General features: G+C 49.1%; 1 protein-coding gene across 9 annotated transcripts in view; it reads left to right on the plus strand.

Annotated features, from left to right (window-relative positions):
• The window catches only part of PRR11 (proline rich 11), a 242,455-nt gene that overhangs the window by 198,669 nt on the left and 19,534 nt on the right, over nucleotides 1–24,252 (plus strand). For all 9 annotated transcript variants that reach the window (XM_085649391.1, XM_085649394.1, XM_085649387.1 and 6 more), the window contains one exon: nucleotides 21,932–22,028. In XM_085649391.1, coding sequence (XP_085505517.1) covers nucleotides 21,932–22,028 — 97 coding nt within the window. The remainder of the gene's footprint in view (nucleotides 1–21,931; nucleotides 22,029–24,252) is intronic.

Here is a 24,252-nt window from a genome sequence, read left to right on the forward strand (position 1 = left end):
GATGCGTTTTTCCACTTTTAAATAAACGGTAGGCTCTTTGACGGATTGACCAGGGACCTTAATTTAGCTTTTTACTTTGACTGCTAGGCCACTTGGACCCAGGGCGCAATTCAGAACATCCTCAGGAGGGAGCTCCTTGTTTCCCTTTAGTCCAAATGCCAGCTGTGAGCCTTCGGTCTTTTGAATGTTTTATGATGATTTTAATTTTGTTTATGTGCACTCAGGTTTCCAAACAGGGTGTTTCATTAAACAGAAACAATGTGTGCATATTGGTTTTGAAACAATGCCGTCGAACGTGAGAAAGATCAGCTCTGCTGCACACAGAATGTGCAGCAGGCTACTGTGATCAGCCGGGGGGGCTTCATGTACACCCTTCGCCTCTCCCATCCCTTCGCCTCTCCACGGGATGGGCGGACTTGCCCGGGGATTGGAGGGGCGGAGGGTGCACTTCCCGCACCTCTCCCGCCTCCAGCAGCTGCTGCTGCCACATGAGCCTGTGAGAGAAACCCCCCCCCAGAGGAGCCCCTGCATCTGTCTGCCCTGCACACGTGTGAAACTGATTATCATGATCCCGCGAATCACGGCTGTGCGTAGCCTCGGCCGCAAACGCCATTCAGTGGCCGTGGGAGCCGCCGTAGAAGAAAGAGCTAGGGGTGTCTTGCAATGCTCGGGGCTTTGGGAAGCTGGTATGTTTTGCCTCCGCCTCTACAGACGGAAATGTCCAAAGAGCATCAGTCGGCGACAGAGGATGGACTCGGCAATGAATGACCCCTCCCGCCGCTTTACTGTTGCATTCGCCACACTCCAGCAGGTGCTAATGGTTAATACAGACCGCGGAGTCCGCTTTTAATATGAGCTGAAGACATGTTCCTCTGGCGAAGGTATTCCCTGAACTTTCATTGCAGAATTTTAATCTGAACTAGTCCGATGTACTAGCCTCGTTCTTTCAGAATTATTCTACAAGTGAAGTTAACATTTGTGGGGAAATGTATAGTTTTAATAATTCCAATAAATGTAATTGTATCTAGTTTCATCTGATTAAAACAAGCATTTGCAAAGACAATAGGTCTGGCCTTGGCAATATTTATATTTTTGTTTTTCTAATTGTAAGCATAGGCCTCAACCGGAAAAGAAGAAAAAAAATATGCTGATGGCTTAATATGGTGGCCACATTGTAAATAGAGTAGTACTGGTGCCTAATAGCAGCCAGGCGTTCTTACAATAGGTATAGAATTTTTTTTATTTTGAATGCATATCACAGGAAAACGTGATTCTTATTGGAGCAAAGAAAAGTACTATTGGCTTTGAACTACTGTAACCTGACGACAAATTGTAAACACATATAGTCAACTAAATAGAATAAAAAAGTATAGAGAATGGAAAGTAAAATGCATTGGTAAATAAAAATATAGGCTTACCAGCACTTTTACTGAACTCCTCTTTTAGAAGCTTTGCACCTATCATCACTCAAATTGCTGTCACTCAGAGTGTCGACGGGTGAAGGGAACTGGCCCATTGCCTATGCTGGACGCTGTGTTGTGCAGAAGCAAAATGTGAATGACAGTTTACCAGACCTGTCTGTGTATGTATGAAGTTATATATGCATTTTTAAATGTATTCTTCTTTTGAATTGCGTGAGGCTGGCGAGACAGCGGAAGCCATTTTAGACCACATTCAAGTAGTCCAAAATGCCAAATCACTCCTGTTTCTGTATATTAACTACTAAAACTTTCCAAATCAAGCATATTGCAATCAATTTATTTTCTGTGTATGAAATCCAACTTTTGGTGCATATGTCCCTGAATGTCCTGATTTTTATGGACCTTTTTAAGCAAGTGTTTTTGACCTCCAGATAGTGTGAAGCTACTAAACAGTATCTCACTGCATGTTCCTTTACCTAAATATCGAAAGGCAACATTACAAGTCAAGTATCCTGTGTGAGCTGTATCAGTGCTTTTGTCACCTGCATGTGGGACTTCAACTTAGCACAGGACTGAATAGGAGCCATGTCATACTGTGGGCTAGGCTTCAGTATTTAAATAATATTTTTTTTGCTATACCGAACTATATCACGTCAATTATTTAACATTCACTACATCAAATATGACAGCAAAGGTACGTTTAGGTTAGTACAATAGCTAAATACAATAGTTATGTAAACGTAGAAAAATAATATCTCAATATAGAATCACATAGCCAAACTGATATTAGGTAAGTTCAGTAGTCAAAGCAAGGCCCAGCTGCATTATGTATTTGGGAAAAAGGGGGTGGTGATGGACAGAGTTTCTGAATGATGCAGAATACTCTTACCAAGTTAAGAGATCATGGTTTTAATCCATCACCGTTTTTTAGCTCACTGCACCATCCCAGCTCAGAACCTGGCTACATGCAAATTAGTCTGTACCTGTCCCAGTGCATGATGGGAACAGGGCAAACCAAACTACCAAGCCAATTCTTATACTGGGAAGGAAAAAAGCTTCCGGGGACCGGTTTCTGGCATCACAGCCTTCATCGGCCCAGCTTGCCTGAATCCTGATGGTGCAATGAGCAAGGGACTCACGTCTGAGCATACCCTCCCACACTGAGTGTGGATAAAATCGATTTGGGAAAAAGGGGGTGGTGATGGACAGAGTTTCTGAATGATGCAGAATATTCTTACCAAGTCAAGAGATCATGGTTTTAATCCATCACCGTTTTTTAGCTCACTGCACCATCCCAGCTCAGAACCTGGCTACATGCAAATTAGTCTGTACCTGTCCCAGTGCATGATGGGAACAGGGCAAACCAAACTACCAAGCCAATTCTTATACTGGGAAGGAAAAAAGCTTCCGGGGACCGGTTTCTGGCATCACAGCCTTCATCGGCCCAGCTTGCCTGAATCCTGATGGTGCAATGAGCAAGGGACTCACGTCTGAGCATACCCTCCCACACTGAGTGTGGATAAAATCGATTTGGGAAAAAGGGGGTGGTGATCGACAGAGTTTCTGAATGATGCAGAATACTCTTACCAAGTCAAGAGATCATGGTTTTAATCCATCACCGTTTTTTAGCTCACTGCACCATCCCAGCTCAGAACCTGGCTACATGCAAATTAGTCTGTACCTGTCCCAGTGCATGATGGGAACAGGGCAAACCAAACTACCAAGCCAATTCTTATACTGGGAAGGAAAAAAGCTTCCGGGGACCGGTTTCTGGCATCACAGCCTTCATTGGCCCAGCTTGCCTGAATCCTGATGGTGCAATGAGCAAGGGACTCACGTCTGAGCATACCCTCCCACACTGAGTGTGGATAAAATCGATTTGGGAAAAAGGGGGTGGTGATGGACAGAGTTTCTGAATGATGCAGAATACTCTTACCAAGTCAAGAGATCATGGTTTTAATCCATCACCGTTTTTTAGCTCACTGCACCATCCCAGCTCAGAACCTGGCTACATGCAAATTAGTCTGTACCTGTCCCAGTGCATGATGGGAACAGGGCAAACCAAACTACCAAGCCAATTCTTATACTGGGAAGGAAAAAAGCTTCCGGGGACCGGTTTCTGGCATCACAGCCTTCATCGGCCCAGCTTGCCTGAATCCTGATGGTGCAATGAGCAAGGGACTCACGTCTGAGCATACCCTCCCACACTGAGTGTGGATAAAATCGATTTGGGAAAAAGGGGGTGGTGATGGACAGAGTTTCTGAATGATGCAGAATACTCTTACCAAGTCAAGAGATCATGGTTTTAATCCATCACCGTTTTTTAGCTCACTGCACCATCCCAGCTCAGAACCTGGCTACATGCAAATTAGTCTGTACCTGTCCCAGTGCATGATGGGAACAGGGCAAACCAAACTACCAAGCCAATTCTTATACTGGGAAGGAAAAAAGCTTCCGGGGACCGGTTTCTGGCATCACAGCCTTCATCGGCCCAGCTTGCCTGAATCCTGATGGTGCAATGAGCAAGGGACTCACGTCTGAGCATACCCTCCCACACTGAGTGTGGATAAAATCGATTTGGGAAAAAGGGGGTGGTGATGGACAGAGTTTCTGAATGATGCATTATGTAGAGATTTAAATCAAGTAATGTGGACCAACTTGCATGTTTCAACAGTAACAGCCTAACTACCGTTTTACCATTTGTGTCTGCAGCAGCCTTACACTTGGCAAAAACGCCTACTCTTTCAAATTTTTATTTACAAGAAGCTAGAAACATCATTCCTGCCACATACAGCTAATTAGTGAAAATACAAATCATTGGTTCACTACCCTCTGTGTTTTATGTCACAAGAGCGACTTTTGATATGTTGCTAAAGTAATACCTCTCGGGACCAACTTTCAAACTATTGACTATCACCTGCTGCCAGGCTGGCTCACTGCAATTACGCCTTAATTCGTTTATCTAATGCATTTCCTTCCGTTTAAAGAGGTGTGAAAAGGTGTTGAGAGAGGCAGAGCCCATGTTAAAGGGTCTCACAGACAACTAGTTCCGTTATCCCTTTGGGAAGATGACAAATTGGTGCATGTAAGGGGTATGTTTCATTTTGCTCATGAAGGCATAGGAAGGGGTGAACTTAATAAGGATTCCCTACACCAATACCAAGAGAGGAAATATGGCCTTATTGGATAGGTTCCTGCCACAATTCATTGGAACTGAATCAAACTGTGGAGAAAAAATGTGTTTTTTTTTGTTTGTTTTTTTAAAGTATCTTTATTGGCATTTTGCAAGTTTTGTAATACATTTCGTATATGGAAGCAAAGCAATCTTAAATTCAAATAATTCAATGGCAGCAACAATACAGTACTGAAATACATTTTTCAGCGTCCATATAAATGATCCAAGAGGAGAATCCGATTAACAATATACATTACGTTGGACCCAGAGGGGTGTTGCATAGCCCTTATGTACGAGAGTAGGATCTGCTTCTTATAGTTACCCCCACTTTTTGCTGATGTTTCACTGTTTTTCGACTTTAGTCTGGCTGGTATCCTGCTATCCAGGACCCCTGCCTAGCTGCTTCCTCTCTAAAATGATTGCATGCATTTTAGGTACACCACAGATTGGATTCTGGGGTACCCTTAGAAGTCCCTAGTATATGGTATCCTATACGTTCGAGGCATGTGGGCTGCTGAATTCATATCTGTGCATAGATCGCCGCCTAGTGTTGGGTCCGGATGATTGCACATTGTTGTCCTGGAAGAGTCTTCGAAGTATCACGAGATAGGTGGCTCCTCCCCTGGACTAAAGTGCGCATGGGCACATTGGGTTCGGATGTCCTAATCTTAGCTCTTAGAGTATTTAGGCCTCTTACTCGTCGGTATCGTTTTCATTCGGCGCCGAGTATCTTCTTCGAAGTTAGCCATTTGCCCTTTGACGTTGGAACCAAAGACATCGAATAGCCCCTTCAAGCGTTGCCCTCTTTGCAACGCTAAATATGCTCGCTTCGACGTGCACCCGGTGTGCAACAAGTGCCTCTCTCCAAACCACGACGAAGCCACCTGTATGGCGTGCTCCAGGTTTCGATCGAAGAAAACACTTCGCATTCGTCGAGCAGCTCGGCTCGAGGCGCAGAAAGTAGCGCCAAACCCGGACAACATCTTCGGGACCGAACATGAGGAGGTCGTGGACCTTGAAGTTCAAGGAGAGATATCGGATCCGGCGTCGGAGAGTGAATCCGACTATGATGCCGAGGACGAACATATTCTAGATGAAGAGGAAGATGAAGTCGTCGAACAGGTAGGAGACGACGGAGAGGCCCTTGGGGCTGAGGAGGATAGCTCGGAAGAGGAGCTACGCCCACAGGTCCACTCAGGGCCCAAAGAGACACTCTATAAGGCTCAGGTCGCGGGATCGCCACAAGGCCTTACCCAAGATCATTCCTCTCGTTCTTCCGCCCCGCTTAAATGCCCGGCGTCGAACTATCCTAAAGAGCCGTCGGTATCGAAAGCGCCATCACTCGATCGACGAGAATCGAAACTGAAGGCAACGGCACCGAAAGTGAAAGAGTCTCACCACGGCAACAAGGCCTCGAAGCCCTCGGAGCCGAAGCCACAAAAGAAGGCCGTCGACGCAGAGAGGAGTCTTACAAACGTCGAGCCGAAGGCGGCACCTACAATCAAGGTCACGGTTGCCGACCCGAAAATATCGACGCCAAGGAGCGTCGACACACATATGGAGAGCGGCCCTCGGGAGCCACCCCATTCCAGTATTCGTGTCCCGAAAGCGACATCCGGTACGGGGCCTGATGCCACAACCAAAAAGGCGTCGAAGGACCGTGTCCAATCCGCAGCACCGTCTCCCTTTGTAAAGCAGACGGTGTCGGAGTCGTTATTACGCATCCAAACCAAGGCTTCCATGATTGGCGCCAACACGGCCCCGCAGCCGAAAGCGGTCAGCGCGGTTCACATCGCGTCGACGCACATCAAGTTTGGACTCCCACCAGCGGTGCGACCAAAAATGTTCGACGCCAAGAAGGGTCTCGACCCCCAAGAACCCATCGACCCGAAGAAAAATGTCGAGGCACCGACAGGAATTCAAACTGAAAAGAGAGCTGTTGCACTACCTCGCGACGATGAGGATCCCAGGCAATTTATCGACGCCAATACTAGTAGACTTTCCATATACAAACGGAAAATAGTAACAGAGACACCAATGGAGCCCTACAAAATTCCATTGAAGAAAAAAAGACCCACATCACCAGTTCTAGTGGAACAACTTCACTATTGTGCCACAGAACCCCAGTCATTCTCACCCACACACTCTAATGTGGATGCTGGAGATGTTGATGATATTGAGGGCACTTATCCTATGGACACTGACCCTGAAGACCGGAACCAGCCTTGGGTGGACAATACTGATGCAGGGGACCCACATACTGCTCCAGACACACAGGCATATGTGGTGAAAACGTCTCCTACTGAGGATACAGCTGCTTTCAATGCCTTAATTGAAAGAGCCGCCAACAATCATGACGTACAGCTCCACACTGATCCTATTGAGGACGACTTTCTAATGGATACCTTCTCTACCTCAGAAAGATCTGTTAAGACTCTGCCCATGCTGAAGGGGGTCCTCAAACAGGCTACTGACATTTTTAAGGAGACCACAAGGCCGATAGACCTTAACCCTAGAATTGAAAAAAAATATAGGCCAGCTCCTGTGGACCCTGCCTACATAAGAGGACAGTTGCCTTTAGACTCATTGGTGGTTTCCAATGCTCGGAAGAGAGCCAACTCACAGACAACGGGTGATGCTCCTCCCCCAGACAAGGAGTCTAAGGTCTTGGAAACATCAGGAAAGAGGGTTGCTGCACAGGCAGCTAACATCTGGAGAATTGCCAACACTCAGGCACTTCTGGCTCGATACGACAGGGCACATTATGATACCCTAGAGACACTGCTCCAGCACCTCCCAGATCAGTATAAAGAAGGAGCAGAATCCCTAATTACAGAAGGGAAGCTTATCAGCAACGCTTCCATTAAGTGCTCTCTTGACGCAACTGACACTGCAGCTAGGGCTATTAACACCAGCGTCATGTTAAGACGGCATGCTTGGTTAAGAATCTCTGGATTCAAACCAGAAATACAAACAACTATACTTAATCAACCTGTCAACCCTAACTCCCTCTTTGGCCCCGAGGTTGACACCACCCTAGAGAAACTCAAAAAGGATACGGAGACTGCAAAGTCTATGGGGGCTCTGCAATCACAGCAGTTTCGGAGTGGGTCCTTTCGTCGCTCCCGCAACAGAGGACCATCAAAAAGCCAAAACTCCCAACAGTCGCAGTACACTAAAGGAGGTACACAGACCGCCTATAATAAAAATAGAGGTGGATACCGTGGAAACAACGTCAAAGGCAGAGGCCGTGGAAACAACAGCTCCAGGTCCTCCGCCACCAACAAACAGTGACGCCTTGTCACTGCCCCCCGACCATGTAACACCTGTCGGGGGAAGACTCCAACAGTTCCTGCCAGTCTGGGAATCCATTACCACAGACAGGTGGGTGAGAGAAATTATCCAGTACGGTTATTGTCTAGAGTTCACGTCCACTCCACCCAACATACCACCAAGACACCATCATATGTCCGCAGAGCACTTGCACTTATTCCAACAAGAAGTTCTCAGTATGCTCCAAAAAGGAGCCATAGAACTCGTGCCTGCAAAGGAACGAGGATCAGGGGTGTACTCACTGTATTTTCTGATCCCCAAGAAAGATGGATCTCTCAGACCCATACTAGATCTAAGACCTCTAAACCGTTAAATTCTCTCAGAGCATTTTCACATGCTCACTCTGCAACAAGTACTACCGTTGCTCAGTCAGGGAGACTTTCTCACAACATTAGACCTCGAGGATGCGTATTTCCATATACCCATACACCCCTCACACAGACAGTATCTCCGGTTCACTGTTCTCAATCAGCATTACCAGTTCAAAGTCCTCCCTTTCGGGGTAACTACGGCACCCAAAGTTTTCACCAAGTGCCTGGCTACAGTGGCGGCACATTTAAGGAGACAATACATACATGTCTATCCTTATCTGGACGACTGGCTTGTCCAGGGACAGTCGGCCCAGCACTGTGCCAGCCACATGTCCCACACCATTCACCTTCTTCACAGCCTGGGCTTCTCACTGAATTATCCAAAGTCCCACCTTCAACCCAACCACGTACAGCAGTACCTAGGCGCAACCATAGACACTCTGGCAGCCACAGCACAACCAAATTCAGTCAGGATCGACAGCATTCAGTTGCTCATAAAGAAATTCAAACCTCAACACTCACTCCCAGCAAGAGTGTTTATGCAGTTGATAGGCATGATGGCCTCCTGCATCTTCATAGTCCCGCACGCAAGATTACATATGCGCCCGCTTCAGGAGTGCTTGGCACGTCAGTGGAATCAGGCCCACGGACAATTAAAAGACCTAGTGTTGGTGAGCGGTCGGGCATACAACTCTCTGCATTGGTGGAATCCACGAAACCTTTGCAAGGGCCGACCGTTCCAGGAGCCTGTTCCACAAATCATACTTACGGCGGACGCGTCTCTCCAGGGATGGGGAGCTCATGTACTCAATCACACAGTGCAGGGACTATGGACGACACAGCAAAAGAATATGCACATCAACCTTCTGGAACTGATGGCAATCTTCCTAGCCATGAAAGCATTCAAAATGCACCTGTGCAACAAAGTCGTGTTGATCCGAACGGACAACATGACTGCCATGTACTACATACAGAAGCAGGGAGGAACACTCTCGCCACAGTTGTCTCATCTGGCTCAGAGCATGTGGAAGTGGGCCATTCAGAGGAACATCATCCTCATGGCGGAACACCTCCCAGGCAAAGACAACCAGATGGCAGACCTGCTCAGCAGGCACAGCCACCAGATGCACGAGTGGGAAATACATCCATCAGTACTCCAACCGTACTTCCAGCAGTGGGGTCATCCAGAGAGAGACCTATTCGCCACAAGGCAAAACGCAAAATGCCAAAACTTTGCCGCCAGGTTCCCACATCCACAGTCGCAAGGCAATGCGATATGGATAAACTGGTCTGGCAAATTTGCGTACGCTTTTCCCCCAGCGCCGTTAATACCGCTAGTGGCACGCAAACTCAAGCAACACTCGATGACGCTCATCCTGGTTGCTCCAACGTGGGCACGTCAGCCATGGTACACCACGTTTCTGGAACTCTCCGTGGTACCGCATCAAAGACTACGGCTCACACCCTCACTTTTAACGCAGAGCCATGGCGAGATTCAGCACCCAGATCCGCAACAGCTGAACCTGGCGATCTGGCTCCTGAGATCTTAGAATTTGGCTACCTAAACTTGCCTCCAGAATGTATGAATATCATCAAGGAGGCACGGAGACCTACTACCAGAGCCTGCTACGCGGCTAAGTGGAAAAGATTTGTCATTTATTGTAAAAATAATGACATCAATCCGCTGGATGCATCAACGCAAAACATTATCTGTTATCTATTACACTTACACCGATGCAATCTAGCGTACAATTCCATCCGTATACATTTAACCGCACTGGCAGCATACCTTCAGAATAGGCAGCACCTCTCTCTGTTCAAAGTGCCGGCCATCAGAGCTTTCTTGGAAGGACTCAGACGTGTGATTCCCCCACGACACCCTCCTTCACCAGTCTGGAACCTAAATGTGGTCCTCACCAGACTGATGGGACCACCTTTTGAACCTCTACACTCCTGTGAGATTCAATTTCTAACATGGAAAGTAGCTTTCCTAGTTGCCATTACTTCCCTAAGATGAGTTAGTGAACTTCAGGCACTAACCATTCAAGAGCCATTTATACAAGTTCATGCAAACAGGGTAGTACTACGCACCAACCCTACTTTCATGCCCAAGGTAATCTCGCAGTTCCATATGAACCAATCCATAGAACTGCCCGTGTTTTATCCTAATCCTGAGAATGTAGCGGAGAGAATGCTCCACACACTTGATATCAGAAGAGCTCTCCTGTACTATATTGACAGAACACAGACTTTCAGGAAAACAAAACAACTGTTTGTTGCCTTTTCTCCACAGCACAAAGGCAACCCCATTTCCAAAGCAGGAATAGCTAGGTGGATAGTTAAGTGTATACAGATTTGCTATGAAAAAGCTAAGCGCACACTAACAATTCCTCCAAGGGCCCACTCTACACGAAAGTTAGGGGCCTCCATGGCTTTCCTGGGAAATATTCCTTTAGAGGAGATATGTAGAGCAGCCACATGGTCCACTATACATACATTTACCAAGCACTACTGTGTAGATGTACACTCAAGACAGCAGGCAGCTGTAGGACAGGCTGTTCTCAAAACTCTTTTTCAGACTGCTGCAGCTGGCACAGGCAGCCGCCGCTAAATGGAGGGACTGCTATGTAATCTATGCACAGATATGAATTCAGCAGCCCACATGCCTCGAACCGAATATGCTACTTACCAGTATGCATCTGTTCTTGGCATGTAGGGCTGCTGACATTCATATCGCCCACCCTCCTCCCCGGCGCCTGTAGCAGCTGTAGCATTCAGTAATTACTAGTTAGCATGGTCATCATTCACTGTATTATCTATCTATGCCACAATGGCGAAAAACAATCTAAGGCTGGAGGGGATACCCATGCGCACTGTAGTCCAGGGGAGGAGCCACCTATCTCGTGATACTTCGAAGACTCTTCCAGGACAACAATGTGCAATCATCCGGACCCAACACTAGGCGGCGATCTATGCACAGATATGAATGTCAGCAGCCCTACATGCCAAGAACAGATGCATACTGGTAAGTAGCATATTCAACCCACGGCATAGGTACCCCAGAGGCCTCTCAGGGGCTGCAGCATGTATTATGCCACCCCTGGGAGACCATGCAAAATGACACCACAGGTCTGCTACAGCAGCCGTTGTAAGGTGGTGTATGCACCCCTTACTTAGATATAGGTTCCCTCTATCTATCCATATCACTGCACATATAAACCTATCAGTCACCCCTATGGCAGGCCTTATCAATCCTGAAGGCAGGCTGCGGGGGTTTATGTGAGAGGGTGCCCATGCATGAGCAGAGCCCCTCTGCAGCCCTCTGAACCTTTATCGCGGGGTTGTTTGTGATGCAGCCAAACCATATACTCTTAAGTGCATTATAACCTCGCGATAAATGCTAACTTTGGAATGGCTGCATGGAAACATGTCGTGTTTGGTGTCAAACACCTTGGAATCATACCCCCCCTCGCCAGTAACTGGCGGGGGAGGTATGATTCCACCCTACTAGAGGGAGAAACATGACTTCACCGGTACACCCGGTACCAGCTTCACAGAACCCTGGCATCACAAAATAGATGATGCCAGCCACAGACACGAGTCTGCCCTCCTGCTGCTGGACGAAACTCCGGCAGGGGAGGCTGGACAATAGGTTTCCTGTCACAGGAAGGTTTAACCACCTCTTAGACAGGCTTTAGTGTATTGGGGCTGGGTGGGTGCACTCCAAGCGTGCTTTGAAGTCTGCACTGGGGGAACATTTGGTGTCCCTGTGCATAGTCCAGCTCCAACTGGTTGCAGGGGCTACCAGCCCCTGCTCTGGCGAGAAACTGGACAAAGGACATGGGTGTAGCCACCCCTCTAGGTGGGTCCCCAGAGTTTGTCCCACCCCTTTCTTGGGTATAAAGTAGGAACCCCTGGCTACAGGACTTTACATTTACCTGGACGAAACTCTGGTACAGAATCCCAGAACTTCTACTATCTACACGACGTTGGATGACTGAAGAATCTCCCTTGGAGTAAAGGAGTTACTCCCCTGCAAGGCAGGCACCAAAGACACATCTGTCCGGTTTGCAACTACACAGCTCCTGAAGGACTCCGATGACTTTGCAATACAGGAGGTGGGTTTCCAAGCTTCCCGAGGCTGATCCGTGCTCTCAGCAATCCTGAGATCCAAAGCCCTCGTGGGGACTAGGCAACCAGAACCCCTGGACACCGTGCACATTCGCAGCAGCGTATGCTTTTTGGCCATCCCTGAAGCTGTGCTTTGGGCTACTTGTAGTCCAGACCCGAGCAGTGATTCCACCGAAGATTACTGGCCTACACTCCTCGAGTGTCCCGTGGGCTGGTATTTAGTGATTCCTCTCGAGGTCCCTTCGCGATCCCTTGTCCGTCGACTTGTGGGTCCCTGAGAAGGGTACTTTGACTTTCAATGGGCTTACCTGGTTGCTCCTGATGTGCCCTGACTCTCCATCGCTTGGGGAGTCCACAGGACCTTGCTGGTCCATACCAAAGCCGTTTTACTCTCACCACGTGTGTTGCCGTTGCCAAGGCATGTTGGTCTCCAATCTGGACACCGACCCCCCCAGCACTCGACATTCTTCGTGGAACAGCTCGCCTGCGGCCTGTGGTCATCGTGGACGCCTCCTGGTCCCCGTGGCAGTGGAGTCAAGCTTCACCTCATCGCACCTGAAACACCCAACATCGGTGGGCATTCGTCTATCGTGCCCATGGTCACTGGCAAGTGACCCAGACTCTGTCCCCTCTGCTTTCAGGTTCTTCTCATCTTCGATCCAGGCTTGGATCACACCGGACACTTTTCCTTTTCCCGGCAGCAGCACTTTGCAGCAACTCGCCATTGAAAACAGCGAAGATTCCCAACACCATTTGACACCTATGCACCCGGCTTCCCTGGGTTAGGTAACACGAGTACTCCGGTGCTCACGCGGCTGATGGCCTTAGAACCTTCTAAGTCTAAAAGGGTTTGCTCCAAGTCCTCTCCTAAGTGTCCTTAATCTTTAAAATCCCAACTGCGACTTTCCCATAGCATTGTACGGAGCTCGCTTCTGTGTTCTCACACTGCACGCGTCCCCGGTGGGTCCCCTGTGTCACTACCTTGGGTGGTTCCTTGGGGTCCCAGCGATTCTACATGCTCTATGCACTGTGCTTAGTCAAGTCGTGGTTTTTCTACCACTTTCTTAAAATATGGTTTGGTCTCCCCCTGGGGCCCATTGTATATTGTGCTATTTACTGTCGTTTTAGAACTGTAATATTGTGTGCCTTGCTCTCTAATCTCATAAAAAGGTTAGTAGAGCGCGTTTAGTAATAAATACATATATTTTATATATATATACCTTGGGTGGTTCTCCTTTAATTTGGTCATTCAAGAGGTTATAATCTGGTAAACCAAGCTGCTTTACATTCCTTTAGAGACTTAGCCTGAAGGCTGCTCTCCATAGCTACCACTAGGATAGCTTTCAATAAAGGTTGTCTTAAACCTAATCATCAATAAGGGTTGTTTGGGCTGGTGCAAGGTGCCCTCTATAACTAGTGGACAGCATATACCAGGCCAACTTCTCACACCATATTCCAGCAGACGTCTGTCACATCCAGATTTAGACCAGATTCCTCAGTACATGCTTCACAGTAGGTTGTGCATGACAATACACAGTTTGAGAGTACCCACCAACCGATCCAGGTACCAGTATAACATCTTTGATTTACAAATTGCTACTTCAATTGTCTAAAAACAATTCCAACAAAAGGAAAAAACAAGGAACCAATTAACCCAATTGAAACAAAAAAAGAAAGAAAAAGAAAAGCAAAGAAAGACCTTATGCAGAGGGGGGAAATATATTGTAGACTTCAGTACAAGCGTGTGGTGAAGGCACAATATAATGAAGTGTCACTGAAGGCGTAAGCAGTACAACACCGGGAAGGGGTCCACATCTGCAGGTAAATCTGCCCAATCTCGTACGCAGGTGGCCAGCAAGTAATTCCCCATATATTATATAAATCCCATCTGGGTGTCGACCGGGGCCCGAGTCTGAGTCTGAACCCGTCTCACCCGTCCCCCGTCCCTCAGGGTTCTCCAAGGTCGCCAGCGCTTCCCTCCACTGGCCTGCAATGGGGAGCTTCCTCATACCTTTAGATTCCTTCCAGCTGAGTGATCTACCTTCCGCCCCAGCCCACACAATGACATCTCCGTGTCAGGTCTCAAATTGTGGTCCCCTATTAGATTTCCATTCGATAGTAATGCGGCGTTTCGCTAATCCCAGCGCCAGGTCTATGAGCCTATTCCCTACCTTGCGCTTCGGCGGTCTGTGAAACAGACCCAGAATGTACTTCTTTAGTGTGAAAGATAATTCTCTGCTCAGCACTGCTGCTAGCTTACCAAGCTCCGCCTCCGAAAAAGGGCACAAAACTACACAATCCCAGACCAAAAAAGATGGAAATTTTGAAGGAAAGTTTATACGAATTTTCGGGAAATTCATTCAATCACTGGTGGGTCAACCTAGAAAGCACTGCTTCCATCATTCACAACTAAAGGCCCAATTCATAGAGCAATTTACAGCCTTAAAGCTATGTTTATGGCTGAGAATGATTCCATCTATGCCTCACAGCTATCCACAAATGGATTTCTGTTTGTTGTAAATGGTTTCCTATTGCATAATTGTCCACTACTACTGTGTAGCAGTATACATAGCAGTTAACCCAACGCAAGGGGTCGGGAGTCAGCAGCTCAAGGCATGGTTGCTTTGTAATTTTCTCAGTGCCCACAAACTCAAGGGTTTGTTGCTATTCTCAGACTCACCTTGGAAGTAGTTGCAGTTTCACTCCAGCAAAGAGCTAATGTATATGTATGTGGATATTATGGTTCTGTAGTAGGGGATCTCTGTGTATAGTCATAATCTAGTGAATAGTCCCGCCCATGTGCGGGGACCCCGGAGCAATAAAAAATAATCTCTTAAGGTGTCAAATCATGCAGACCTGCATCCACCTTTAAGAGAGAATTTAATTTAAAGACAGATAATGCAGCCTATATCCACAGGCTACACTGTCCAGTACTTCAACTAGAAAATTCCACCAACATCCACAAACAGCACGGCCTGTCCAGCTTTTCTCCACAAGGGAAAAAACCCTGCCTCTACCAGCAAAAGCCTCTGGAATGATAGAGAGGAAGGAATGGACAGACAAGCCCCATAGGCTGCCATTATGTGGCTCAGAACAGGATACTGTGCCTTTAAGAAAACTTTCCAGAACTTTCCCAGTATCCCAGAATACACAGCAGGTCCCTTTTACTTTCCGTTCTTTTTTCCGGCTCCTGCTAGCAGGACCCTGGAGCATTGAGCTCTCCCTTTTCAAGGGTTTATTTGTTACTTTTCAAGTGATTTAGAGTTAGTAAAGTCCTTTCCTTCTGGTGTTGTCAGCATGCCTGGCTTGTTCGACAAGTGTCCTGATTGTGAAAGGAAAAAGGCTAAGTCAGACCCACACAGGGTGTGCATCGTCTGCCTTCCCCAGTCCCACGTGCCTGAGGAGTGTGAGATCTGCCGCTCTTTTTCAGCCAGGACCCTGAGAGAGAGGATGAAGATCAGGCTCCAGGTCCTGGAGGACAGAGGGCTGAAGGCACGAGGTGGGTCTGGAGGGGCTGATTCTGCCCATGCTGAGGCCTCTGGTGGGCTCCCCAGGGGCAGGAAGACCAGCAAGCGTCCCCACTCCCCGTCGACGTCGAGGGCGTCGACGGTGGCGTCGAGGGGGATGACTACGGTCTGTTCGTCATCTCCCCAGGGCTCTGGGGAGAAGCGGCGTCGACGATCGACGTCGAAGGAGCTGAACAGGCCGCCGTCTACGACATCGGCATCTTCTGCGACGACGTCGCCATCGAGCCATCGGCGTCGAGATCAGGCCCGGCGTCGGCGCTCGCCGTCGAGGGGAGAGCGCCGCTCGCCGTCGGTGAAGAGAAGGTGGTCGCCGTCGAGGCGGCGGTCACCGTCGAGGCGATCGACGTCACGAAGATCGACGTCACGAAGATCGACGTCGAGAAGATCGACGTCGAGAAGATCGACGTCGAGAAGATCGACGTCGAGAAGATCGACGTCGAGAAGATCGACGTCGAGAAGATCGACGTCGAGAAGATCGACGTCGAGAAGATAGACGTCGAGGCGGTCGCCGTCAAGGCGGTCGCCGTCGAGGAGGCAAACGACGTCGAGGAGGCGATCGACATTGAGGAGGAGACCGACGTAGCAAAAGGGTTCGTCTTCGAGACGGCGCAGGGGGAGCCCTGACGCCAGGAGTAAGAGGGGAACGGAGTCGCCGGGATCGGTGTACTCCGTGGTGTATACACCTCCTCGGATCCCTACGCCATCGCCACCTCCGCCACCACCACCACCACCACCACCGACTCCTCCTCCTCCACCGCCATCACCACCACCGCCTGCGTCACCGCCTCCACCTCCCCCTCCTCGGTCTATACCGCCTCGCACTCCGTTGGGGCCACCTGCAGTTCCTCCGCGGTCGGTCTCCCTGCCCAGGTATCCGACTCCACCGCAGGGGACTCCGAGGCCGCGACATCCACGGTCGCCGGGCCCGGCTAGACCGGCGGACAGGCCGAAGCCGAGGAGGTCGCGCTCCCGCTCCGTCAGGAGGAGAAGGTCGCGGAGCCATAGGCGGTCGTCGTCATCAACATCAGGACGGCGCCATAGGAGGCACAGGTCCAGGTCGCGCACACGGTCCTCGGCCAGGGATTTCTCACCGACGCTGTCGGACTCACCGGGGACTAGGGTGTCTCCTGTGGACGATCTAGTCTCCTTCCAGGAGGTGCTGCTGAGGGGTGCAGCCAAGTTGGGGATCACGGTGACGGTACCGACACCCACGACGTCCGTGATATTCGAGACTCTACACAAAAAACACCTGTCTCGCCCCCTGCTGCCTCTAGTGCCGGGCTGGTGGAACCCGCGTTGGAGTTGTTCCTCACTCCCGCGGTGACAAAATCCGCCCCTCACGGCTCCTGAAAAAGTATCGGGCCCCGGACTCGGACCCTGCTTTTTTAAGGATGGACCCGAAGCCGGACTCTGTCATCGTGACGGCGGCGAGGAAACAGCATGCGACAGCTCCTTCATCGACGGTCCCGCCCGACAAGGAAAGCCGCTGGCTGGACTCTGCGGGCAGGAAGGTGTGTGGGACCGCGTCTACCGCCATGAAGGCGGCGAGTGCGGGGGCGCTGTTGGGGCGTTACGACCGGGCCCTGTGGGAGTCCCTCCAACAGTATGCGGACCTGCTGCCTCGGGACAGGAAGGAGGACTTCCTGGAAACGGTGCGAGAGGGTATGCTGGTTTTGAACCAGGTCATCAGTGCGGCAGGGGATGTCTCATTGTTGGCGGCGCACGCCTACTGTCATGGCGTCCACCAAAGGCGTCACTCTTGGCTGCGCCTGACGTCGCTCAAGCCAGAGGCTCAGCACAGAGTAGCCAATTTGCCCTTCTCGGGGGAAACTCTGTTTGGTAAACATGCGGATGATGAGATGGCCCGCATGAAGACGGAGGCGGAGACCCTGACGGCTGTCGGGTTGGAGAAGGCCGAGAAGAAGAAGCGCCCGTTCCAGAGACGGTTCGGGTCTACGGGCAGAGGGCGTGGGCAGGGTTTGGGACAGCAGCAGCACCAACAGCAGCAGTTCCGGAAACCCTTCCAAAAACGCCAGAAGGGTAGAGGAGGCCAGCAGGCCGCTACTACAACCAAGGGCCCGGCCGGGTCTCGACCCTGAGCGGCTACTTCCCCTGCAACCGTTACCCACTCCAGTGGGGGGAAGCATTCAATTTTTTCCGGCAGAGTGGAGAAAAATTACTCAAGACAAGTGGGTGCTGAATATTGTTTGCAATGGATACAGTCTTCGGTTTGTCAGCCTGCCTCCAGCGATTCCGCCGGTAAGCTCTCAGTTTCAGCTGCGAGAGCTCCAGGCGGAGGCAGACATCTTGTTGAGAAAAAAGGTGGTAGAAGAGGTACCTCTGTCTCAAAGGGGAAGAGGTCTGTACTCTCGGTTCTTCCTCGTTCGCAAGAAGGACAAGAACGAGTTCAGGCCCATTCTGGATTTGCGACAGGCAAACAAATGGATTCGCAGAGAGAAGTTTCGCATGCTATCGTTGCATCAGATTTACCCTCCGCTGCAACGGGGAGACTGGCTCTGTGCCATAGATCTACAGGATGCGTACTTCCATGTGCCCATTGCACGGAAGCACAGGAAGTTCCTGCGATTCCAAGTCGGCGCCAATCACTATCAATACACAGTACTGCCATTCGGGCTAAAGTCTGCGCCCAGGACTTTCTCGAAGTGCATGGCGGTGGTGGCGGCACACCTGCGGAGGAACAAGGTGTTTGTCTACCCGTACCTGGATGATTGGTTGATCAAGGCCTCATCCTTCTCGGAAGCGCAAGAACACTTCCGGTGGACGTGCGCTCTCTTGCACAAGCTGGGGTTACACGTCAACATGTCCAAATCGGTCCCGACTCCGGTCTAGTGCATACAATACTTGGGAGCCTCCATCGATACGCGGTCAGCAAGCGTGTCTCCTTCGGAGGACGGACGGTTATCACTCCTTCGGAAGGCTCAGGACCTCAGGACTGCTCCATCGACGACAGTGAGGAAGGTGTCTTCACTGCTGGGATCGATGGCCTCCTGTATCTTCCTCACGCCTCACGCATGGCTGCACATGAGACCACTGCAGGAGTGCTTCGAGGATCAGTGGGATCAGAAGACAGGTTCTTGGGACGACAAGATACGGCTGTCTCTACATGCTCTTCAGTCTCTGAAGTGGTGGTGTTCGGCGGAGAACCTCCTCAGGGGGGTTCCCTTCCACAAGGACATTCCCACGAAGAATGTCGTGACGGATGCGTCTCTCCAAGGCTGGGGAGCGCATTCCGGGGAATTGCAGATTCAAGGAAACTGGTCCCCATTGGAGTCGACGTATCACATCAATTTCCTGGAACTCAGAGCTGTCATCCTGGCGTTGAAGGCCTTCCTTCCGTCCTTCCAGACCAACTCGCTGCTGATACAGACGGACAATACAACCACTATGTATTACCTCAACAAGCAGGGGGGGTCGAGATCGCGCACTCTGTCTCAGGAGGCGCAGGCGATCTGGCACTGGCTTCTGGCCCGAGGACTGACGATTACAGGCACGCATCTGCCAGGGGTGCAGAATGTTCAGGCGGACGCACTGAGCAGACTGATTCAGGAAAACCACGAATGGGTCATAAACGACGAAGTACTAGGAGAAGTCTTCGCAAGGTGGGGGACTCCAGACGTAGATCTGTTCGCCACCGCCGAAAACAGCAAATTCCGAAACTTTGCATCCATGTACTACCAGCGGGGAACGCTGGGGAATGCGCTATGGATCGACTGGCCGAACAGCTTTCTGTACGCTTTTCCACCCATTCCCCTGATTCCGGCGGTGCTCATCAAACTGTCCCAGTCAGGGGCTCGGATGATCCTGATTGCTCCGGAATGGCCCAGACAGTGGTGGTTCACGGACCTACTTCACCGGTCGCTCCTTCCTCACATACGGCTGCCGTGCAGGCCGGACCTTCTCGCGAAGTTCGGGGGGCAGATGGTGCACCCCAACCTCTCGTCTTTGAGTTTGGCGGCATGGCTCCTGAGATAGTGCAATATGGCCATTTGAATCTACCAGAAGATTGTATGGACATACTGAAGGAGTCTAAACGGCCTTCCACTAGGACGTCCTATGCCTACAAGTGGAAGAGGTTCTGTATCTGGTGCAAGTCCAAGAGCTTTGACCCTACGACATGTAAGGAAGATGTCATCCTTCCATATCTTTTACATTTGGCGCAGTCCGGCCTTAATTTCCTTTCCATTAAGGTTCATCTGGCTGCTTTGACAGCTTACAGGAAATGCCCTTCACAGACTTCCTTCTTTCAGATCCCTGTGGTCAAAGATTTTTTGGAAGGCTTAAAGAAAGTGTTTCCTCCTGTCAGACTTCCCTCGCCTTCCTGGGACTTGAATGTGGTGCTGTCCAGACTGATGAAGGAGCCTTTTGAACCCATTCACAAGGCTTCGTTGCAGCACCTATCCTGGAAGGCGGCGTTCCTAGTGGCCATTACATCGGCCCGCAGGGTAAGTGAACTTCAGGCATTATGTTGTCAAGAACCTTATACTGTATTTCACGCTGCTAAGGTTGTTATGCGTACTCGCCCTAAATTTCTTCCTAAGGTTATCTCTGATTTTCATTTTAACCAGACCATAACTTTACCTACGTTCTTTCAGAATCCCTCTTCGCCAGCGGAAAGGTCTCTCCATTCCCTGGATGTTCGGAGGGTGTTGAAATTTTATCTTGATAAGACCAAGGATATTCGTAGGTCAGACCAATTGTTTATTAATTATGGATCAGTCAGGACCGGTCTCGCGACCTCTAAGCAGTCCATCTCTCGGTGGATTGTGTCCTGCATACAATTGTGTTATCAAAAGGCTAATAAGACCTTAGGGGGTAAACCTAAGGCTCATTCCACCAGGGGCAAAGCTGCCACGATTGCTTTGCTGCGTAATGTTCCCATTGCAGAAATATGCAAGGCGGCCACTTGGAAGTCGGTCCATACCTTTGCTGCGCATTACTGTCTGGACGCGGATGCCAGGGCAGATGCTCAGGTTGGGCAGGCTTCGCTGCGAAATCTGTTCGCACAGTAGTGGTATTGTTTTGTATCTTCTCCACCGCAGTTTTTGTGTGGGGATGGGCTTGTCATTCTATTCACTAGATTATGACTATACACAGAGATCCCCTACTACAGAAGGAGTAGTTTCTTTTCTGTAACTCCAGTTCTGTAGTAGGGGTATCTCTGTGATAGTCCTAAGCGCCCGCCCTCCTCCCCGGTGGAGAGATGATTATTCATGTAAGGAATGCTACAGGTCTGGCGTGCTACGCCTTCAAAAAGAACTGAAAGTAAAAGGGACCTGCTGTGCATTCTGGGATACTGGGAAAGTTCTGGAAAGTTTTCTTAAAGGCACAGTATCCTGTTCTGAGCCACATAATAGCAGCCTATGGGGCTTGTCTGTCCATTCCTTCCTCTCTATCATTCCAGAGGCTTTTGCTGGTAGAGGCAGGGTTTTTTCCCTTGTGGAGAAAAGCTGGACAGGCAGTGCTGTTTGTGGATGTTGGTGGAATTTTCTAGTTGAAGTACTGGACAGTGTAGCCTGTGGATATAGGCTGCATTATCTGTCTTTAAATTAAATTCTCTCTTAAAGGTGGATGCAGGTCTGCATGATTTGACACCTTAAGAGATTATTTGTTATTGCTCCGGGGTCCCCGCACATGGGCGGGACTATTCACTAGATTATGACTATCACAGAGATACCCCTACTACAGAACTGGAGTTACAGAAAAGAAACTACTCCATCTGTATAAGTCTGTATTCCCCAGTGCTCCAATTATGTAGATATTTCTTTAATATCACTTCCATTTGTTATCTTTTTACCGTTTAATGATTTCCTATATGATAGTATATTGATAGTAAGGTGCTCTGACACCCAGTGGATATAAGAGATAGACTATATAAAACATCATAAATAAAATACATAAAATGGTCCTCTCCTGGATGCAAGGACGTCCCAGCTTGTTTGTGATATTAAGGAGTGTATAGATTTAGACAACAAAATTGACCCTCTTGGTTTTTTTTCTTATGTTTTTTTTCAGAAGCCCAGGAGGTACTCCTATATATGACAGAGAGAACAAGGACAATGGAACAGGACTCACCCCAATAATGGCACGGGCGCTAAAGCAAAAATTTCAGGCAATACCCTTTTCCTACTTGTACCCAATTCCATGCTTCGAATGCTCAACATTCATTTATCTTTAAATTGTTATTGGGTTTATGCCACGAATTAACTAGTGGATTCAAATGCCCGGGATTGTCTTGTCACATCAAGAAATTGTTTGGTCATCTGTTATGCACTGTCTTTTCTTTGTGGTAAGGTGTTGCTGGATTGGGGTTGAGACAAATGGATCTGCAGATAGGAACCTTTTGGTATGCAAGAAAGCAGTTCTAGAGATGCGCATATTTTTTCAAAGGGTTCAAGTGCCCGTAGAGCCTTAGAGGGGTATGTCGCAGCTGTTCATGTCCTTAATTGGTACATACATTTCTCCAGTATTGGGGTGTCTTTCATAGATTCACATGCTTGAATATTCCCCGTCGTCGGAGTGGGAGTCCCACGGTAAATAATATAGCAATATATACAGCCATAATATATATATATATATATATATATATATATATACATATACATAAGTAATCATATAAAAACTGAGATATAAGTAAGTGATGACATCAAGAATGTCCCTATATGAAATCTCCATAGAGATACATGGAAAGAGAAAAAAGGACATTCGCAGTCTATCTCTGTCATTATGTTAGTCCAAACTACGGCCAATCAGGCGCCAGCTCCTCTCTAGAACCTTCTCCTCAGAGCTCCTCACCTCAGATTTTCTACCGCACGTCGTGTGACAGGGAGTCTCCCTGAGCTCTGCTCAGTTTTTGTCAGTCAGAATGTCTTCAAGTAAGAAATCTTTGTTTAGACCTTGTTCTTCGTGTGGAAAGCTGCGTTTATTTTCTGAGGACCCACACAGTAAGTGTATTTACTGTTTGTACCCAGATCATGAAGTGGCAAAATGTAAATTTTGTAGAACCTTTTCTTCAAAGACTTTGAAAGACAGAGAAGGCCGTCTCTTAATATGGCTACAGAGACTGAAGGATAAAGAAGACCCAGTTTCTGATATGGAAAGTCTTCTTTCTGGTCGCTCTCAGACAGCCTCTAAGCGCAGTAGTGTGCAGGAGTTACCATCTCCTTTCCTGAAGAAAAAGAAACTGTCTTTGACTCTGACAGCTGTCACATCTGCTGTCTCACCTACTGTTTTGTCGGCTTCGGGACATAGTTCTCAGTCTGTTGAGGCGTCTACTTCCCAGTCCTCAGGAAAAAGACTGGCCGCCTCGTCGGCGATTCTACCGACGACGAGATCTGCAGTGTCCGGGTCGTCGACGGTGACTCTGACGACGACATCAGCTGCGTCTTCGTCGACGAGTGTTCTGTCGACGTTATCCTCGTCGACGGTAACCATCAGTACCTCAAGGTCGGTAACTTCTATATTGCCCATTACATCGTCGTCAACGAAGAAGGCAAAGGTTCCGTCGACGAAGAGTGTGAAATCGACTCCGTCGACGATCTCGTCGACGTCCACTCCGTCGACGAAGAAGATTCCGTCGACGGTGGCTCTGTCGACGGTGGCTCCGCCGTCGGCGGCGGCCTCGTCGACGAAGGCTTCGTCGACGACGGCTCCGTCGACGTCGAGTTCGTTGACAAAAATTTCGTCGACGACTGTTCCGTCGACCATCGTTCCATCGATGATAGCTCCGTCGATGAGGCCCTCCCCGAAGACATCCGCAGTGCATACCATGCAGCAGTCGACGGCAGGTTCATGCATAAAGATAAGGGTGAACAGAATATCATCTGCCCAGAGGTCAATGAGTGAGCAAATACCTCCCGCGACTTCAACGCCGGTTTCATCTTTCACTGGGGTTCCCTTGATGCCATTGCCACCTAGTACTAGCCTAGATAGGCAAGAAGAGATTATTCCTGTAGAGGATGCGCAGCTTCCATCACTATTATTTGCAACGGATTCGGATCAGGAGTCTGAAGGTTTACCAGAGTCTTTTGGAACGGCGCAAAGCCCATCCAACTTAATAATTAAATGCCAGGACGACAGTAGTGAGGATGAGGATCCAAATTACGTTCAGCAGGTCCCTGTGAGGCATACAACGGCGACTCTGCCATTGTCGCTCATAACTAATCTCCAACGCATGTTGGACGATTATAACCAACGTTTTCCTCTATCTCCACAACGGTCTGAGGTACCGTTAACTCCTGTGGTTCCGACTAATATACCGCCGTTACCAATTGGAAATCCTTTAATTTTGATACCATCTGCACCACCAAGACAGGTTCCTGAGAGATTGTTACCTC

The sequence above is a fragment of the Triturus cristatus genome, chromosome 3_2 (genome assembly GCF_964204655.1).
Source record: "Triturus cristatus chromosome 3_2, aTriCri1.1, whole genome shotgun sequence".
Taxonomy (NCBI): Eukaryota; Metazoa; Chordata; class Amphibia; order Caudata; family Salamandridae; genus Triturus; species Triturus cristatus.